A 19,246-nucleotide genomic window follows, 5' to 3' on the forward strand; every position below is an offset into this window, starting at 1 on the left:
CTCGTTGTTTTTGTGGATACAGACTAACATGGCTACCTCTCTGATACTTGGTATCATTATCATAGCAGCACATCTATCAGCTCTCACAGATCTGTGTTTGCATTTCTACACATCAAAAAACACATGGCCAGCACTGAACCTCCGGTGAACCTATTCCTGTGGTTAGGCCTAAATATTTCTTCATTTATGGTAAATCATTGTGGCTGCAAGAGCCCAAGACAACTATCTCCCTCGTAATTTTTCACCTGAGAATATACGGATTGTCTTTAGACCTAATTATTTGCATCATGTTTACGTTAGTGCTGAAAGATTAATATCCCAACAGATTAACCCATGATAGATTACTATAGATATACCAAATATGTCATGTTGCAAAAATGGACTAACACTGTATTGCCAATCCTGCAAGTTCAAACATCAGGAGGTAGACTAAAAAGAATCAAGAGATTGGCTTAAAAATCATGAGATTTACAAAAATTAATCACCTATCTTTTTTTGTCTGTGATCGGCTGTTTTTAAACTCTCATCAGGAGCCCCCACCACCATGTACATGTGCATGTCAGATGGAAAAGTTAACCTGAAGTGTACACAAAATGTACACAAAAATTGGCAGATCACCATCTGCCTATTGTCTCTGAATTTGTATGAGGGACGTGTTCTCCCCGGCATCCTCCTCTCATAAGCCCAGAGAAATCTCTCTTGGCAGTCTCCTCAGCGCCCATCTGTGCTCCCACGGAAACCAGTGCCAGGTCCCTTCCTACTTCTTTCAGCTTTTCCCCGACACTGAACTCTACCTTCTGCTGGACTTTACTCCTGTTCCCTAATCATATGGCCCTGCTGCCGGGGCCCCTCTTTGTCCTTTGTCGCTGTCTTGTGTCCCTTGATAACACCCACACAGCCCTTGCCTGTGTCACTTGTCCTGACCTGTGTTTCAGCTAGCTACTTTTATTTCCTCCCATTACCATTGGATCTGAATGCCTTCCAGTATTCAAAAACTGAGCTCACAGTGGCTCTGTCCAGCCTTTAGGAGCAATAGCTTGGTGAGTTTACAGGGTTTTGTTTCTTTGTGTGTGTGTGTAACTTATTGAGCGGGAAAGCTATGCCGAAGAAATGAGATGTTGGAGTCTGTGTTGTGCCTCTTGGACAGGAGCCTAATGATGTTCAAGGAGCTGAAGATGTGAACTGCTGTACAACTTGTAAGCGTTAATAGCAACATCACTAGCGTCGGTGTCTCATTTTTATTTCCGCTATTGAACTTTTTTTTTTGCCTCTTTCCTTTCTGGGTAAGTTCTGTTACTGGGTTTCCACAAGTACAGACTCTGAGGCATTTTCCCTCTCTGCTCTGAGTAATATAGGTGCCAGTACAAAGATAACAGGCAGCAGGGGCCAGAAGAGGAGGGCTGGTCTCAGCAATGTGGCTGTGAATCGTTGGCCTCAGCAGTTGCACATATACTTCCTTTGTTGTATTTCGTATGGTCTATGACTAGTCCCTATTCCCACTCCTGGGACAGGCAATGGAGAACAAGGTAGTTCATCTCAGACACAGGGCTGTTGAGCTAGTCCTCATCTGCTGGGTACAGAGTGACCAAGGCACTGAAAATACGGTGTATTTGCATGATTCAAAAAATGGTCTGGGGATAAAGAGGGAAATGAAACCGCCACTTTCTGGTGAAGAGAAGAGAGTTTCCATCTATCCAGGGTTTGCCTGAGAGCCATGGTGTCCTCACCTAAAGAAAATTCTCACTCTAGTAATCCCACAGCAGCCTCCCCTTCTGCCCTCATTCCATCCTCTGTGTTCTCAAGGGATCGGTTATGGATTCCCCCAGCCACTCCAAGCAGGAAAACTCTCCTTTCCGCCAACCCCCCAGCTAGCTGGACTTGGTGCCAAAGGAGGCAGCTTTTTTCCAAACCTCCCACTGAGTACACCAGAAGTGCGGGAGCGTCTCGTCGCTCAAAGGGCTGGCGTCATGCACGCTGACATTCCAGAGGCATGATTTACCAAGAGAAGAAGCCCAGGTCACTTTGCTGTGTGTGAGGAAGGCCTCGGCTGAACAAGTGTTTGAAGATGGGTTTGAAACGTGAATAGCTGTTGGGGGGCCTGTGATAAAAACACAAATAAGGCTAATTCTGCCCTACCAATCTATCCTATACCCCCTCATTAACTTCAGTAGGGTTCTTAGTGTATAAATCAGCCAAAATTGGACCAAAGCATCACTAAGGACATCAGTGACTGGTTTCAGAGCGGTAGCTGTGTTAGTCTGTATCAGCAAAAACGAGGAGTCCTTGGGGCACCTTAGAGACTAATAAATGTATTTGGGCATAAGCTTTCGTGGACTAGAACCCACTTCATCAGATGTATGGAGTGGAAGATACAGGAGCAGGTCTAAATACATGTATGCATCTGATGAAGTGGGTTCTAGCCCACGAAAGCTTATGCCCAAATACATTTATTAGTCTCTAAGGTGCCCCAAGGACTCCTCGTTGTTGTTTTTTTAAGGACAGCAGTATAATTCATGAGATAAGACCATTTAATTTCTCATCTGTGATTGGCTACTTCATTTATCATGTAACAATGACTTTTTTGTTTACTCACCAAACTGGTTGTTTAAAACCACCACAAACCTGACAGTTATGTTTTCTTGTTTGGTAGTATTCTCAGTGCAAGGACAGAATTAAAAGTCTGGAGAAACACTTTTCTGATCCTGAGGGGAAGAACAGAAAGCGAACCCTGGAAGGAAAGGACCCATCACTACCTGAACTGTTCAAAAAGATTGAAGAGGTAACACAGCATGTCTGACAACAGAATTTATCACAATAGATGGCTGGATTACCCTAGAACTGTGGTTCTCAACCCATGTGACATCATCAGGGCCATACAGATCATATATATACTGTATGGATGCAGCGCACATATAACAGAGAGCTGCATATGCAGCCCACAATGGTAAACAAATTGAGAACCACTGCCCTAGAAAAATGTAAACAGTCTTTTCTTTTTTATTAAAGTTCTACATGGAGAGTTAAAAAAATCTTTGAGCTAGGCTTGTGGGCACTGCAGCACAGCACACAGCTGTCCATGAAAGCTGTGAGGAGCAGCTCTGCATAGGAGCAATCAGGGCAGACCACAGCAGCATTAATGTGAGCCCACAGGTGCCCAGTATTGTCAACCCCAAAACCAACCTAAATCCAAAGTCAGGTTGCCAATTAAAAAAAAAATAGCTTAAAAAGCATAAGACTTTTTTATACAAATGTATATTTTGCATACTTTTTATTTGCTTTCTGGTTTTTGAGACTTTAGGACTTACATTTTTCAGGTTTCTCTCTACAACCATGAAGAGCCAGAAAGTTCCTTTTGTTTTAAATTAAAGCAGTAATACAGAAACTAAATAAGCTCTGTACTGAGACTTGGAGTTAGTGTTAGAGTTGTAGTCTTGGTCATTCAGGAAAGGATTCATTTTGAAGTGGTTATTTATGCTGTTATTTATTTACACAATCTGAAAAAGCTGTCAAGTCTGTAAAAATGTATCTATTGCAAAGTGATTGTGAGCAGATCTTACTCCTACTCATTCACGGTTGTGTATGGGTTTGTTCTCATTACAGTTAGAAATACAGCTGGTACAAAAGGAGGAGAAATTGTTGGAGAAGGACTTTATTTATGAGCAAGTTTCACGGCTAACAGATAGACTTTGTACCAAGACAGAGAATGGGAAGAAAGACACGCTGATATTAGCAAAACGGGTAAGTATCAGATCAAACTCTTTGTTTCCAGGCATCCAGTATGTATCCATATTTCTTATTTCTGAGGTCGGGTGCTTAATAGCTAAGCAAAATGGTGAAGGTAGTCTCCTTTTTGAATGAATCCTCCAACCAATAGTTTCCAACAACTATGTGGACCTGCTCAATAATAGGAAAAACACAGACAGGCTCCATACTCCTGCAATCTGAAAGGAGATACATTGAGCCAGCAGGCAGGTTTTTCTTACACACTTTAGGCTGAGATAACCACACATCCTTGCGTTAAAGAAAATTCTCAAAACAATCATTTTTCCTTATGTCTATCACATTTATTTCTGCCTGCCTCATAGAGCTAATATTTTGAAAAGATAAAGGAGGCTCTCAGAAAAGAAAAACCCAACTTAAGAGGTTTGTTAAAGAAAAAGCAATGTCAGAACAGAGACACTGATAACAAGTGAGGTGAAAAGAGACAACCAAAGACAGAAGAAAACTGAAGTGAATGAAGAAAATCTGGCTCAGCCTTGTTTTCTTTCCAGGTATTAGGGTTGGAGTTTGAACAGATCCAGATAAATAAGAACAGACCATTACAGCAACAAACATGTTTAAGTTGTTTTCTACAGGGAAATTTAACATGGCTGCTGCTAACCTATGTTTGTTTAAAGTGTGGTTCTAGTATTAGGAGTGACTGTAGAAAAGGATATTGTGGATAAAAATGGCATTGATTCTTTTCCTCTTTCAATAATTCTCCATAACAATGGTCACTTAAACACTTAAAGATGCTGTTTCTAACTATCATATATGCTGGGAGTCAAGCTGGGGTTCGTTCTTGTGCATCATCACCAGTAAGAGCCTAGCTGACTTGCAGAAAGATTACCTTTGTACAACCCCATTGCCTTGATATTATACCTCCCGTTGCCTTTACTGGGCTCATGCAGGCATAAGTGAATACAATTTGGTGTACAATGCTGTTCACTGTGCACAATATGGAACAGCTTGCAGGATGAAATTCTGCACTATGAAGTTAAAGAGTTTTGCTATTGACTTCAGTGGGGCCAGGATTTCATCCCTGGCCTGCCTTTTTAACAGCTGGGTTGGTTCTGCCGTGCCAACAGGAGTGAAAACATTGTACTCACTGTTTTTACTGAAAGTGAGCTGGTATGGCTCTGAATGTACACAAGAAGCAGACTGGGTGACTAGGAATGTGACATTTATTTTTAAATGTAGAACCATGCTTTAAAAAATAGACAGTTAAGGTGAATTTTTCCTCCATCCAGTACCGAACCCCCCAGCCTCTATTTTATGGTCCCTTGGGACAATGACAGTTTCACAAAAATTATACATTATTTTCTTGGCTCATCAGCTGGGTGGGGATTTCATGGGTACCTTATGTGAAAATTTTTCCAATAATTTTTCTGCCCCACACTTCTGTACATTGTATTTTCAAATGTGCAAACAACAAATAAATTAGGCTTTTAAATGCATGTGTAACTGAACAGTGTATGTAAATTCACAAATAAGTGGCAAGTTATTTGTGCACACACAAATGTGAACACTAATTTTTTTTTAAAGACTAGGCCAAAATAACAGTATGGCTTAGCAGTACTAACATTGAAAGTGATAACTAATAGGGTTAAGGGAGATAGTTTTCCTTTCCAATTCAACAGAAAAAGAAAGAGACAAACAATATGTGCATTAGCTCATATATATTATATTTATCTTACTTTACTGGCTTTTAAAAATGATTAATATGTATTGTACAAATAAAAGCACTATATCATCCAGAAAGTCATATAGATTTTCTGTCTTTCCTATTATCTGCCAGTTTGATGAAAAAGTTTTCCATTAATTCTCTGAAAATACAGATCCTGAAAGCAAGATTGATTCTTAAGTAAAGAGAAGAACTGGTTAAAGTATAATGTTATTGATTCCAGATGAATGAACTACAGCAGAAAATAAAAGATAAAACCAAAAAGATGATGGCTCTCATTGCAGAGTTATCCATGAAGCAAGCAATTACCATTAAACTGCAACAGGAAATGAGGGATAAAGAACAATTTTTGCTGACTGTCTCATCAAGGATAGAAAAAGGTCTCCCTCCTCCTAAAGAAACAGAGATTGAGTGGATGAAGGTATTGCGCAATGAGGAGATTCATAAGGCTGCAGCTGAAGCTAGAGAGAAGGTAGGTTTTTGTCATATGGTACAATTTGAGATTCATTCACATTGTTCCAGTTTATTTACTTTTTTTAAGGGCTTTGCTGTGTGGCTTCTTATTGGCCATCTCCCATCCCCCCCAGTTTGGTGGCGGGGAGTTTTCTTGAAGAATAGGGCAAGACTGACCTAGGAAGAGCTTGACCTTGTGGAAGAGCTTATTGCCAAGCTGCTTTGTGGAGAGTCACAACAGAAGTCCTGCATACTGTATATAATGAAAATTCACCAATTGGTCAGCTGGTGTCTAGTGCTAAAAGGAAGCTTTACATATCAGTTTAAACATTTTAATCGTTTGGATAGTGGCAAGATAGAGGAGCACTGATCTTTTCAGATAATATACTGAGGGTTCAGTTTCAGGATGCGAGTGCAAAGGAAGAAACTAACCCCACCTTTGCTCTTAGGCGCTTGTAGATGCTAGACTGGCAGCGACAAAGGGAGATTAGATTGCTAGATGGCAGTGAGCAGGAAGAGCACATGGGAAAACGCTGCAAGTTCCTTAATGGGCAGCTTGCCTCCTTAAAACCAATTGGGGCAACCAATGATCTGTAGGGGGAGAGTTCACACTAAGTAGGGGCAATATTATAAAAAGATGTCCTATTTGTATGAGGTTCCCTCAACCTCAGGCTCACGAGGCAGGGGAAAAGTATAATTTCAGTAGGGTGCATTAACAGCACTCCTGACAGCACTAGCCTCTGCAAGGGCTGGATGAAGGCAGGCCATGGTCTTTCCACCTCTCTCTGGCAAAAGCTGCCTGAGCATCGAGGAGTGCCCAGTGCACTCATTTAAAGAAAGTACTGCCTTGAGGCCAAGGAAGGCTTCCCCAACAAAACTGCTTTGGAATTAACAGTTTCCCCTATGTTATGACAGTCACTTCAGTATTTTGTACCTCAGTTTCCTCATTTGTAAAAATGGGGATATTAGTACAGTAGTGTTCTTTGTAAAGTGCTTTGCCCTATAGCTGAGAAGTGGTAAATGGAGTTCTAAGTACTGTCTTCACCATGAATTGCAAAACAGACTGTCAGTGTTGTATCCGATTAAAAATGTGTTTCTTCACAGCGTACTGCAGAAGAGGAAGAGTATGCATCGCCAAATAGTGTCTATACAACAGCGGAGCAGCGCCCCAATGCATACATCCCAGATGATGAAAATGTTCTCCCTTTGCCACGTCCCTATGGTGCTTTGGCTCCTTTCAAACCAACTGAACCTGGTTCAAATATGAGACACATAAGAAAACCTATTGTTAAGCCAATTGAAATCTGAACAAGTGATCCTGTTCTACCTAAACCATAAGTCCAGTAGTAGCAATTGAATACGCAAAGCCAACAGCTCTTAATATTGTAAATGTTTTTAAATGTTTGCTAGCAGTTTGCCAAAATATTCACACTGTAAACAAAATATTTTTGAAGTAGACAGTATAGCCAAATAGTCCCTGCAGCACTTTATCCTTGCTAATAGGGGTTCAGTATGCAATACATAGCAGTATTTTGAAATGTTAAGAGGAGTGAACAACAATCAAAATTGGTTTTTAACTTGTTTATTGTACCTGTTTGTACTTTATAAGCATTTAACAAGAGAACATTTTGTAGCTTTTCTTTTTAATATGAACATAATTGAACTATGTCCTTATTCATTATACAAATAAATCAATATGGGGAGCAGTTTGGACTGAAGATATTGCCAAGCATGTCTGTTTAAATCAAAAAATGCCCTTTCTCTCACTACAGACCAGTGAGAAAGCTAATCCTCCTTTATCACTGATGGCAACCATAGTAGAGGGAACAAGTCCCATTATTGAGAAGGAGCAAGAGGAGAAGAAAGAGTGAATGATCTTACATACTAAGAAGTAAAGTGAAAAAAGGGCCCTCTTTCTGGGAGCTGAATCTCTCTCATTCAACACTACGAAATAGGTACACAAGTTTGGGAACATACTCCCCTATTTGAAACTATGCTGAGAAAAGATAACAGAGGTAGTTATACAGAGAGCTTGAGGAACATACCGGAATTAAAAAGAAAAAAAGTAACATCAAATTCATTCTAGTTTACTACTTCTGAAACTTTGGCACATTTTCTTACCTAAATGGAAGTACATCTGTTCCATGCTATTTCAGCATGTTTGAAGTTCACAAATTTTCCCTGTTTGGTAACAAAGCACTCCTTTTTTATTGCTGTTAAAGCTCACAGCTAAAAAAATAAATGGGTTAGGTCAGTTCTGTATAAATATAGCTGGGAACTGAAGGAAAAAATCTGTAGCAATTTTTTAAAAATCTAACACTTGATCTAAAAACATTAAAAGTCATAAGGGCAGAATTAAATACAATTCATCAAAGTCACTGTAAAGATAAGCTTCCAAAGAAGCTTTCTTATTCTGCTGTATTGTACAGTACATTATAAACATCAGGAAAAGTTCTTATACACATTACAGAGAGAGCAAATATATTAAAACCCAACTCCAAAGACATGGGGGCAGTACTGTTAAGAGATGTACTGCCTATATGAGGAATTTATACACCTTTATTAATACATTATATACAAAGAGTTACTCCGCATTTGTTGCCTCTAGCCTATACTATGCAATCTCAAAGAAATCCTTTATACATCAGTGCAATAACAACTGCCAATTTCTCATTATTTCACAATGTAATTGGACTGTTCTTTTTTAAGAATGTCTTGCTGTAAGTCTGGTATTAGAATAAAAATAAAATTCTGAAGAAACTTTTCCCACCATATTCTGAAACTTTCTACACCTACTCCTGTTAAGCCATTCCACAGTGTAAAATTGAATAATAAAAACATATTTAGCTGGAGAGCCAGGTCTATATCAGATACATTTTTCCCCCAGCTCCAATCCTTCATCTTCCTTGTATTTACTAGCAAGTCTGCAATTTCAGTCTAGTCCCTGCTCAATACATGCATGAGTAGAGTGGAGCATATATTATTTTGGGCAGCTTTTTACTAGTTAATGGTTGCAACTGAAAACTGGGATCGTTTCATAGGACATTTGTTTTCTAAATATTAACAATTTTTGAGAAGTATTAAACCCTGGAATTTTAGTTGCAAATATGCTTGTTGAAATGTTGATATATGTAGCAAGACTGACATGTTTTTTGAATTAACCCAATATATTTTAGCAGTACTACAGGCCTAAAAGCATCATGGTGTGTTTCAGTGCTGTTTCTTCTACAAATTTTGCATTCACATTGTCTTCTTCCTCAAATGGATTCAGACCTGGAAAAGCACATTGAGAACATCAGCATTTACAAAATGAATGTTCTTCTGCACCAATACTTTCAATCCCCAGGACACCATGACCAACATTTTCAATCTGGGATACCCAAAGTTAGGATTAAAATGTATTTTCATAGATGTGAAGCCCTCCCCCCAGCTTTCATTGATTTCACTTGGACGCTCAGCATCTCTGAAATTCAAATGCTCAGTTTTTAAAAGTTTTCGCCCCTAGTTTTTTTCATAAGGAGAAAAATATTTCTTGTAAGGACCCGGGGCTAGATTCACCAAGGTTCTTAAACATTATAATGCCTCACTATTTGGAATTCTCAGCCCCAAGTTAGGTGCCCCAGCTCCTCATACAGTACATGGAAAGAAAGAGTTCAATGCCAAAGAAAGATTCTCAGAATCCAGCACTTTGAGTGGGGAGCCACCTAAAGCAAGCGGGGAGAGAAATGCAGAGAAAAGGGGTGGGGACTTAGGGCCCAGGTAAGTGGCCCAATCACTAGGCTCTTGGGCATTCTGGGGTGGACCTCTCTCTATCTCTCCTGCGAGAGGTAGTCCATTTGGTATAAATATTTAAATATTCATTTGGCAGAGAGCAAAAAAGAGTAACTCTACAGCCTGGTGATTAGGGCACTTGCCTAGGATGTGGGAGAGTTAGGTTAAAGTCCCTGCTCCGGTAATATTTATTTATACAAAAATGAAACAGCTCCAAATAAGAGATTGAGAAAGACCCATCCCAGAATCCCTTATAACCTGGTGGTTGAGATTTACCTGGCATGTAGAAAACAGGGTTCAAATCCCAGCTCCAAATCTAACAGAGCAGGGATCTGAATTTGGAACACCCACACCCCTGAAAAATTTCCAACCTGCTTGCCCCTTGCTGTCTTTTGAGTGGGCCTGACCCTAGAGGTGCACTCTGAGCACACCTACAGGATTGGGCCGCATTGGAGAGGTAGGCAGGGAAACACCTTGTTTGAGAATCCTGCTGGGGCTTCGGTTTGAGTGGGATTCAAGCAGCTCATTAGCTGTTGGGCAGCATCAGAACTTAGGTGGCTTTGAGCAGGCCCATGCAGAGAATTTTGGTACTGATGGGAATTTAATCACCCACAGGGTTAGGTGGCAGCTGAGACGTGATTTTGCACATGTCAGTGGAGCCGAAATGTTGGGCTTAAGTGACTATCTGCCTCTCTAGATGCCCAAGTACCTTTGTGAATCTAGCCCATAAGGTCTGATCCAGAGTCCACTGAAGCTAATGGGAGCCGTACTATTGACTTCTATGGGTTGTTTGTTTTTTTGTTTTGTTTTTTTTTAAACAGACTCATAGAACCTTTAAAGTCTGTATCAATATAATATCAGGTCAGAAGGTTGAGTCTGTCAGCCACTTTTATCTAAGTACAAGCAGGTCAAATCCTGAAGATTTTACACAGGCAAAACTCTGAAATCAATGGAAGTTTTGCTTGAGTATAAATTGAAGGAGGACTTATAGAATGTGGCCCTGGTATTGTCAGTTTCGTAATACTGTGACATGAAATCGCAAGCAATGTAATTTAGGGGGAAAAATTTGTGGATTTGATTAACATTTAACCTTGGCTACTTTCCAGATTGTAGCAAAGGGGGCTAACGCCTTTCAAAGCTGGCAACACCAGCCTGCTTCTTACGGGGACATAAACAGAACATATCCCACAGGGAGGAGACCCAGAGACTCTACAAGGTGCACTGAAGACTTTGCTATTGATTTTATGTTAGAGGCACTCAAGTTGACAATACAGATGGGCACCAGTATAAAACCTTAAAATAGATTAAACAGTCAATGGGATTTAGGCTCCTAAGTGCAGCAATGCCTGAATACCTTTAAAAATCTGGTCCTACGCCCTTTATGGCCAGGGACTTAGGATGGTTATGATTCCCAGACAGATCATGTCACCAGAAGGGAACCATGTGACAGAAATGCCAGAACTATATAAAAAGCTGGCTCAGAAAGGAACACACCAACAAGGGAGTAAGTGGTGAGATATGGAGAAGGGTTTTCACTAAGAAAGGTATGGAAGCAGTGAGCCAAGGAGGGGCCAATGAACAGATAGATGCTCTGGAAAGAGGTAATTGGTTCAAGGCCTGAACGAAAGCGAAAAGAAGGAAAAAACTCTAGGACAATACAGAATTGGTGTAGGCTGGAGGCTCAGTGTTGGTACCACTCTTTAAAAAGTACTAAGTTGGAGCTTCCAACAAAGTGGGAGGAAGTCCCCTATCAATTGGAACACCAGAGCTGATGCCTGTGGAGGAAGGACTCTTGATTGAGCCTGGAGAAGGCAAATTATTGCATTTTAGCTTGACAAGAAGATAAACAGAAAACTGCAGCCTGAGGAGGTGAATAAACTATTTAGCCCATGGATGGCCGTTTAGGACCATGTTGTTTTTAAATGTTTGGTTGCCCCCAAAGGGAGAGAACTCTTATTGAGGTTTGGCCAGAGAGCTAAACCCCAAATTGCCCATTTGTCAGGGAGAAACTACCCACCATTGGCTGAATAAGGGGAAACAGAGTAGTGATACCAGAAAGGTAAGAAGCCCATTACACACACATGTAATTCTTATGGAAAGGTTAATATACCCATAGGTAGATAACTACTACTGAGAGATTGGCAGGCATTCTGTATACATCCCTTCTAAAACCAAAGCTGCATGTGTGGTTTTTAATAATGCGTTGCTAACCCACATGCCCCAAGCGGGTTTGTCACTTCATTTTTATTTAAAGCTCTTAGCCTTTAAACAATAACTGAGCTTGCAGTTATACCTGAAACAGGAAGAAGCCATTCTAGCCTGACTCCTTTGGTTTACTTCAGCCACACCACCCTGGCTTTCCACTATATCCACTGGTGCCCTTTTGAGAGAAATCGGGGCAGGAACACTTTGAGGGGCTGAGGATGTTCACAGCCACGGTGGGAATTCCAGCTCTACACCACTGCTTTTTGTAAGAAAAAGCAGTACTGTTCTACGTAAAAACCCCAAACTCCACTTCTCTGCATGCGCACAGCTTCCATTAGTGGAAATGGGAGCTACAGGCCCAATCCTGCATCTATGGAAATCAATGGCATTTGGCCGCAGTCTTCCATAGGGACAGGATAAAACCCTATGTGCACATCCAGGGGCACAAGGACAGCTCATTAAAAGAACAAGGTACAGAAAGAACCCACTTCTCTTTGGTTCTTGGGCACTACTGTTATAAACATGCTGAATAAATAAATAAATGAATAAATAAATAATGTTACCTTGATCTTCTACCTCTGCCAGCATATCAACTAAGTAGTTAAGTGGCAGAAACTCTACATGGACAGACAGTCTGTCCACCACTGGTCTGTTATGCTGTAAAGAAAAACACTTTATATTACATCACAAAAGTGGTAAAGTAGCTAGTTAAATACTGAGTTAAGAGTGGCTAACAGTCCAAATGGTAGAGTATACATTGGGCTCAAGACTATCAAAGCTAAAAGATTAAAAAACAAGCAATTGCCACCAAACTCTTACCTGTCTGTTCCTAAGTTTATCAAGCAAAAGTTTAACGGAGTTCCTTGCAATAAAATTAGAGTTGACAGGATGATTCCACAGCTGACTGACCTTGTGACCAATTGCCTATTAAGCAAAAAACAAACATAAAATAGATGCAATGCAATGCTGAGCCTATTGCCCTTATGTGACAGTTTCTGTCACAATAGGTCTCACTACTTAATGACTAAGCACCAGAGTGAGAGTACACTTAGAATCAATCCATCCTCCCTCCCAACAGCACCCAATGGCTAACAGCTCATTATAGATTCCACACTGTGAGCCGTGCCTCAACTGACTAAACCATTCCTAGAACAAAATACAGAAGACAAAGAAAGCTTTGACACTTTTTTTTTAAATGCAACCAAGTAAAGAAACTCTTTTTACAGAAAAATTCTATTGGTACTTTCAGTGATTGGAAACACACAACAGTCCACATATTCAAGTCAGCAGGACCGATGAAGTTCACCCAAGAGGATGTAAGGAACTAGCCCAAAGCAATCTGAATCATTAATGATTATCTTCGAGAACTCAAGGACAAGTGAGGTCCCAGAAGCTGGAGAAGGTTATGCATAGTACTATTTCCAAAAAGGGGGAAAAGGAAGTCCCACAGAGTCAGACCAGTCAGCTAATTTTGATACCCAGAAAGATACTAGAACAAACTATAAAATAATCAATTTGTTCAAACCTGGAGGATAAGAAGGTGATAGCTAACATTGGTTTGGCATGATTTGTTCTTGTACTCTGGTGATGGAATCAGTTTCCATCCAAAGCACATGTCCAATCCATGTCAATAGATCTTGGTTTGGGATTGTTCTGGGCCAAAAGACATGGAGGATTTTTCTGAGGCAGATTGTATGGAATGAAGACAGTTTGGACATGTTATACTTTCTCATTCCCCAGCATTCTGCACTATAAAGTAATGTTGAAAGTAGGCAGCTCTGATAAATCTTGAGTTTGGTTTTGGTGTTGTATTTAAACTGTATTTAAGCTCCTAAAGGTGTTCCTGGCTTTATTGATTTTGTTCCCGATATCCTGGCTTGTTCAGTTGTCCCGGCTGATGGTGCTGCCCAAGTATGTGAATGTTTCTACATTGGTGAGAACATAATCCTCTATTCGTACTGGTGACGGTGAGGCAATATTAAAGGTCATATCATCTGTCTTATTGTGATTGATTTTCAGTCCAATTTGCTGGATGAACGCATTGAGTTGAGTTGTTTTTTCTTGTATATGGTGTTGGGTATGTGATAGGAGAGCGAGATCATCTGCGAAGTCCAGATCTGCAAGGGATGAGAAGGGTGTCCCTTTAATGCCTCTTGGCATATCTTTTGTTGTACGCTGCATTACCCAGTCAATGGCAATGTTGAAGAGGATTGCAAACATGCAATCCTGATGTACTCCTCTTTTGATTTCAAAACTGAGATCACTCTGATGTAAAGTTGAAATAAAAGCTTTTGATTATGTTGATTATATATAGAGGGATTCCGTATGCCCACAGAATGTGCCATAGGCTGGTCCTGTGAATGCTATCAAAAACCTTCTCAAAGTCTCTGAAGTTTATGTAGAGCTTCTGTTGCAATTCTAAGCATTGTTCTATTATGTTTTATAGAGTGAAGATCTGGTCTGTGCATCCCACTGTTATTAGGAGGACCTAATAACAGTCTTAAAATATCTCAAAGGTTGTTATAAAGAGGATGGTGATCAATTGTTCTCCATGTCCACCGAAGGTCAGACAAGTAACAACTACCTTAGTTTGCAGCATGGGAGATTCAGATAAGATGTTTGGGAAGTCTAACTATAAGGATAGTTAAGCGCTGGAATAGTTTATCTAGGGATTCTACAACCTCCTTGTCACTGGAGGTTTTTAAGAACAGGTGAGACTTAATCCTGCCTCAGCTTGGGGAGGAGAGACTTGATGACCTCTTGAGGTTCCTTCCAGCCCAACATTTCTATGATAAACTAACAATTAGCAACTATGGTCACGTTGGGCAGGGCCAGTAAAACAGCACACCACTGCCACACAGGGATCCATGCTCAACCCTCTGCCCACTGGGTTAATGCGTTCTAAAAGTACTGCAGAGGCAAGACAACTGGAATAGAAGGGGGAAGGTGAGGAGTTAGCCCTTCTTTTTCCTGTCATCATTACTGATGCATCAGTGATTGGCTTTGGAGGTGCCTTATCAAATTCTTCTCACCAGAGGCAAGGCTGCTACACTGCAGGGATCTCCCCCAAAAGAAGATTGGATTTTACCTCAAAGACCATAAGGTGGCATGGTGTGTACATGCTTTTCAGATGCTTCTGCATGAATTGTTGTACATAATCAGCACTCAGTGTAGCAATATTAATCACATCCATCAGACGCTCTACATTTATAGGATTTATTTGTATTCTGGTAGCACTCACAATGTGCTGGATTCCTTGGAAGACAGTATGGCAGTGATCTACAATTCAGGATATAGACATAGCCTACTGGATTTGGGCAGTAAACAATGGGGTGGGTTAGGTAATCAAGAGTGCTACATGCAAATCAGTAAACAGAAATGCAAAGCTTCCAGAAAGAGATCAATGCATTAGCTTAAATATGATTTGGCATTAGCTGATCTCCTAGCAATAAAACCCTGCTTAATCTTGGGGGAGGCTTAGGTTCAACTTCCCTTTCTGGTCTCTTACTAAGCTGGAAGGGGTGAAAACTGCATCTCACATTTTTCAACAGGAACTCCTCTAGTTCTTTAAGGGGCAGAGGTAACAGGCTCTAAGAGAGAATAATTTGTTACTACAGTAGTTCTGGGAAATTACTTTGGGAACATGTCCCCCTTTCTCTGCCTTCCTACTCACAAGGGTAAACAAGAGTCACAGCTTGATTTTACTAAAAAATAAAAATAAAAAATGTGATAGCTAAGAAACCAGGCTCCAGAGTTCCTTTTGCTTCCAGTACCAACAAGAATCCAGTGTAGTAAGAAACCTCATCGGTTAATAATTGGGTAAAACCAGACCTACGGACTAAGACTGAAATAGGTTTTGCATATATAATTACCAACCAGAGTATGCATTACAAAATGACATAGGAATAGCTTGTACTGCCCTAGACAATATATATTTGTAACAGGTAGTGAAGTTGGACAGGAGTAGGAAACTCCAGGAATTAAAGGGAAATGCGTATTAGTCCCAGCGTTAACATGGATCACCAATACTAAATATTCAGAGAGTTCAAAAAGCCCTCTTTCCTCAATGTAATAATCACCCTCCTCCCAGTCACTGTCAAACTTAAAGAAAAGGTATATGTAGCTAAAGCCCTGAAGATACACAAGGTGAACTTCATCCCTGTTCAGTGGACCAGCATGCACTATTTAAGTCCCAGCCAGTTAAGCCATCTTATGATGATTTACAAGGGACTTAAGTCTTGAGCTCAGATCAATTTCGTAACAACTGGATCCAAAACCTAAAAAGCACCCCATGCAGTTACCTCAGGAAGTCTTGTAAAGATACTAAATTTTAGCTTTTCATTCTTCTCCGTGTTGTCCAGATCTACAAATTAGAGAGGGAAATAAATAACTGACCATGACTTCAGAGCTATGGCTTCTTAAATGAACTCAATAGCAAAATACACATTAACTTATATTACACCCTTTGAGATAACAGTTTTGAGTGCAAATATTCAGACCTATTGGGAACAATTAGAATTTGAAGCAGCACCTTCCAAAAGCATAATAATAGTTTCATAACCCTGGAGATTACAAGATATGGTGTACTGTATCAATCTGTACCTATTTTTTTTTATCCACTGGGGAAGTATTGTGTTACAGGTTTGATTACAGTAGCATAACTACTTTAGTTATGTTATAGTGTGGTACAGTAGAACCTCAAAGTTACAAACAGCGGCATTACGAACTGACCAGTCAACCACACCCCTCATTTGGAACCGGAAATACACAATCAGGTGGCAGTAGCAGAGGAAAAAAAGAACGCAAACACAGTACAGTACGGCATTAAATGTAAACTATTAAAAAAAAATAAAGGGAAAGCAGCATTTTTCTTCTGCACAGTTAAGTTTCAAAGCTGTATTAAGTCAATGTTCAGTTGTAAACTTTTGAAAGGACAGTCACAACGTTTTGTTCAGAGTTACATACATTTCAGAGTTACGAACAGCCTCCATTTTTCCAAAGTGTTTGTAACTCTGAGGTTCTACCTATTGCTGTATTCCAATAACTGATTCAGATAAACTGAGTTATGCTAACTGCTCCCTTTGAGCTAAAAGGACAATGAACATAGTTGTGGTCATTATATTGTTTATGAAGCCACAAACTGGTTTCATGAAGATGTTGGCTTTATGATGACTGCATAAAGTTGGTCCTATGCCAAGAAACACAAAGTCGGATAATGTGGCTGCAAATTTGGAAAATAATTCAAGAACATAGTGACTGGCGTATATGAGAAGTGATTATGCAAAACATGATTTTTCATATGCTGCTTTGTACACTATTTCTTCTTTTAAAATGTTCACAAAACATAGAAAGAACGGGGTGAGTTTCTTAGCCTACTTACAAGAAAGCCTAATGAAAATAACCACTCTGGAGGTGTAACAGCATATTTTAAAAGTTCTTTAAAGCATGATGGTCTTAAACTCCTGGGTTTTTTGTTTTTAAAAAGACTTTATTGCCTTGGGCAGAATTTTCTGGACATTCCACCAATGCGAGCACCAAAAGCATTTTGTCTGTTGTATACATCTGAGGAAATTTGCTGAGGCAAGCTCACCCAGTTATTTTGAGGGCAGGGGCCTTTTTTTAAGCTATAGATAAATCCTATGAAAATCATTAATGTTAATGTGTCTACAAATTTCCTAGTTTAAAAATGAGACTGGGATCCATGTGTGATCTGCTGAAAGTCTCACAATGGATATTTCCTGGTCTATGGCATCAGGGATAGTGTTATGTAGGCTCATGCCCAATTCTGTCCTCTGGAACAGCTGTGCAACCACATGCACTTCAAAGCAGCTCCACAGGAACAGCTTTCAACAATAACTTTCAATTCTAAGTGAAGGATTGAACTCTCGGCCCTTGTATGTTTCCTCTCTGTACCGTAAGAGTAAAAAAACCCAACATTTTAAAAAAGCAGCAGCCAGTTGTGCAAAGAGCCATGGGTGTCCCTTCAAAATATACCAAGGGTATCCATTTCCAAAGCAGACTTGTTATAAAGGAATGTAATCTAAGTGTCTATGGTTAAATCCACTATACCTTTCAAAAGTTTTATAGCGCATGTCTCAGTCAGCTGCAGCACCCCATTATCAATGTAATGCAGCAGGGTATGCAAAGGCAGACATCTAACTCCAAGCCCCGTGTGCAAAGTATGAAAACCTGCAAAGAAAGGACCAGTTGTTTGTGCAACAGAAATACAAACAGTTTTGTGCAAAGCCTCCAATTACAGCCATGCCATGCACAGCACTACGCTTAGTGGATAACAATACTTCCTTTACTAACACCTATATATTTCTATTTATGGGAAGAGAGGAAGAGTTTATCAACACTTGCCTTGCAAAAATATTTAGTCTTCATGTTATTTAACACCTCCACCCTCTGCAACAGTATTAAGTTAAAGTGAATACATCAGTTTGAAGATTAAGCTAGTGTAATCAGTTCCAACTAATACTATGTTACAATAAGGTAAAAACCCTTCTTCCCTAGAGGATTTTCTACTTATAATATGAAACTGCTGAGTTCCCGTTATCTTAATGCACCCTGCAAGGAACAGGAAGTGAAACGCAGGAGTCTGGAGACATGCCATAAAAGTAGTTACTTTATTTTAAAATATTTTTAATTCACAAAAGAGTGCTAAATATTCTATAAATTGTTTGTTGGCATTTAAAATTTCTTATGTATGTTTCTTTTTCTTCACCCCCCTCTCAATTAATCAAGAAATAAAATTCAACATGCATGATATGTGGTTACTATCCACGCTCCAGCATAGCATGAACCAGCACAAAAATGGCTTCAATACTGAGGGAGTTTTGAGATTCATGTTTCTGATCTAATAGACTCAGATCTATCCCCCCAGCATGTGGTTATACACATACTTTGGTCTCACAACTAACAGTATGATCATAAGCCAAATCCTTCCGCAAAAACATTCTTAACTGGATTAAAATCCAGACGAAATCTATCAGGTGTCTGTAAACCCCTTACTGCTTTGGCAAATTAAACAACATGCGATTTACAAAAATGTAAAACATTAGTATTAAGAAATTCTTCCTAAATTTAAAAAGAAAGTGCTTTGAAAATTGTATGGGGGATTATCAGAAGCCCTCGGTAATGGAAGTCTAGCACCATCAAAAGAAAAACTGGTTAATTTTCATTACATCCTTTGTCCCCTGGATTTCTTGAGCCAAACTCCTTTCTAATTTATCCCTGTGGGTCCCTTTATATAGTCCCTGTATCCCTAACAGACTGAATAGCAACTTTAAAGTGCCTTGTAGCATTCTCACTCTTCATTTTAAATTAAGTCAACATTTTCCCATCTTTTCTTTCCCTTCTTCCTTGTGTCCC

General features: G+C 39.8%; 2 protein-coding genes across 10 annotated transcripts in view; one reads left to right on the plus strand and one right to left on the minus strand.

Moving 5' to 3' along the window:
* Positions 1-9,081, plus strand: part of CCDC146 (coiled-coil domain containing 146) — a 127,317-nt gene extending 118,236 nt beyond the window's left edge. For 3 of the 5 annotated variants that reach the window (XM_073328559.1, XM_073328561.1, XM_073328560.1), the window contains 4 exons: positions 2,651-2,779; positions 3,601-3,738; positions 5,667-5,915; positions 7,001-9,081. In XM_073328559.1, coding sequence (XP_073184660.1) covers positions 2,651-2,779; positions 3,601-3,738; positions 5,667-5,915; positions 7,001-7,204 — 720 coding nt within the window. In that variant the 3' untranslated portion in view covers positions 7,205-9,081. Of the gene's footprint in view, positions 1-2,650; positions 2,780-3,600; positions 3,739-5,597; positions 5,916-7,000 lie in introns of those variants that run through there. The other 2 variants (XM_073328563.1, XM_073328562.1) reach the window with 2 other exon arrangements.
* Positions 8,824-19,246, minus strand: part of GSAP (gamma-secretase activating protein) — a 62,715-nt gene continuing 52,292 nt past the window's right edge. For 3 of the 5 annotated variants that reach the window (XM_073328566.1, XM_073328567.1, XM_073328564.1), the window contains 5 exons: positions 17,942-18,061; positions 16,174-16,235; positions 12,692-12,796; positions 12,436-12,529; positions 8,824-9,169 (listed from right to left, as the gene is read on the minus strand). In XM_073328566.1, coding sequence (XP_073184667.1) covers positions 9,078-9,169; positions 12,436-12,529; positions 12,692-12,796; positions 16,174-16,235; positions 17,942-18,061 — 473 coding nt within the window. In that variant the 3' untranslated portion in view covers positions 8,824-9,077. The other 2 variants (XM_073328568.1, XM_073328569.1) reach the window with 2 other exon arrangements.

Source organism: Lepidochelys kempii, chromosome 1 (genome assembly GCF_965140265.1).
Source record: "Lepidochelys kempii isolate rLepKem1 chromosome 1, rLepKem1.hap2, whole genome shotgun sequence".
NCBI classification, from domain to species: Eukaryota; Metazoa; Chordata; order Testudines; family Cheloniidae; genus Lepidochelys; species Lepidochelys kempii.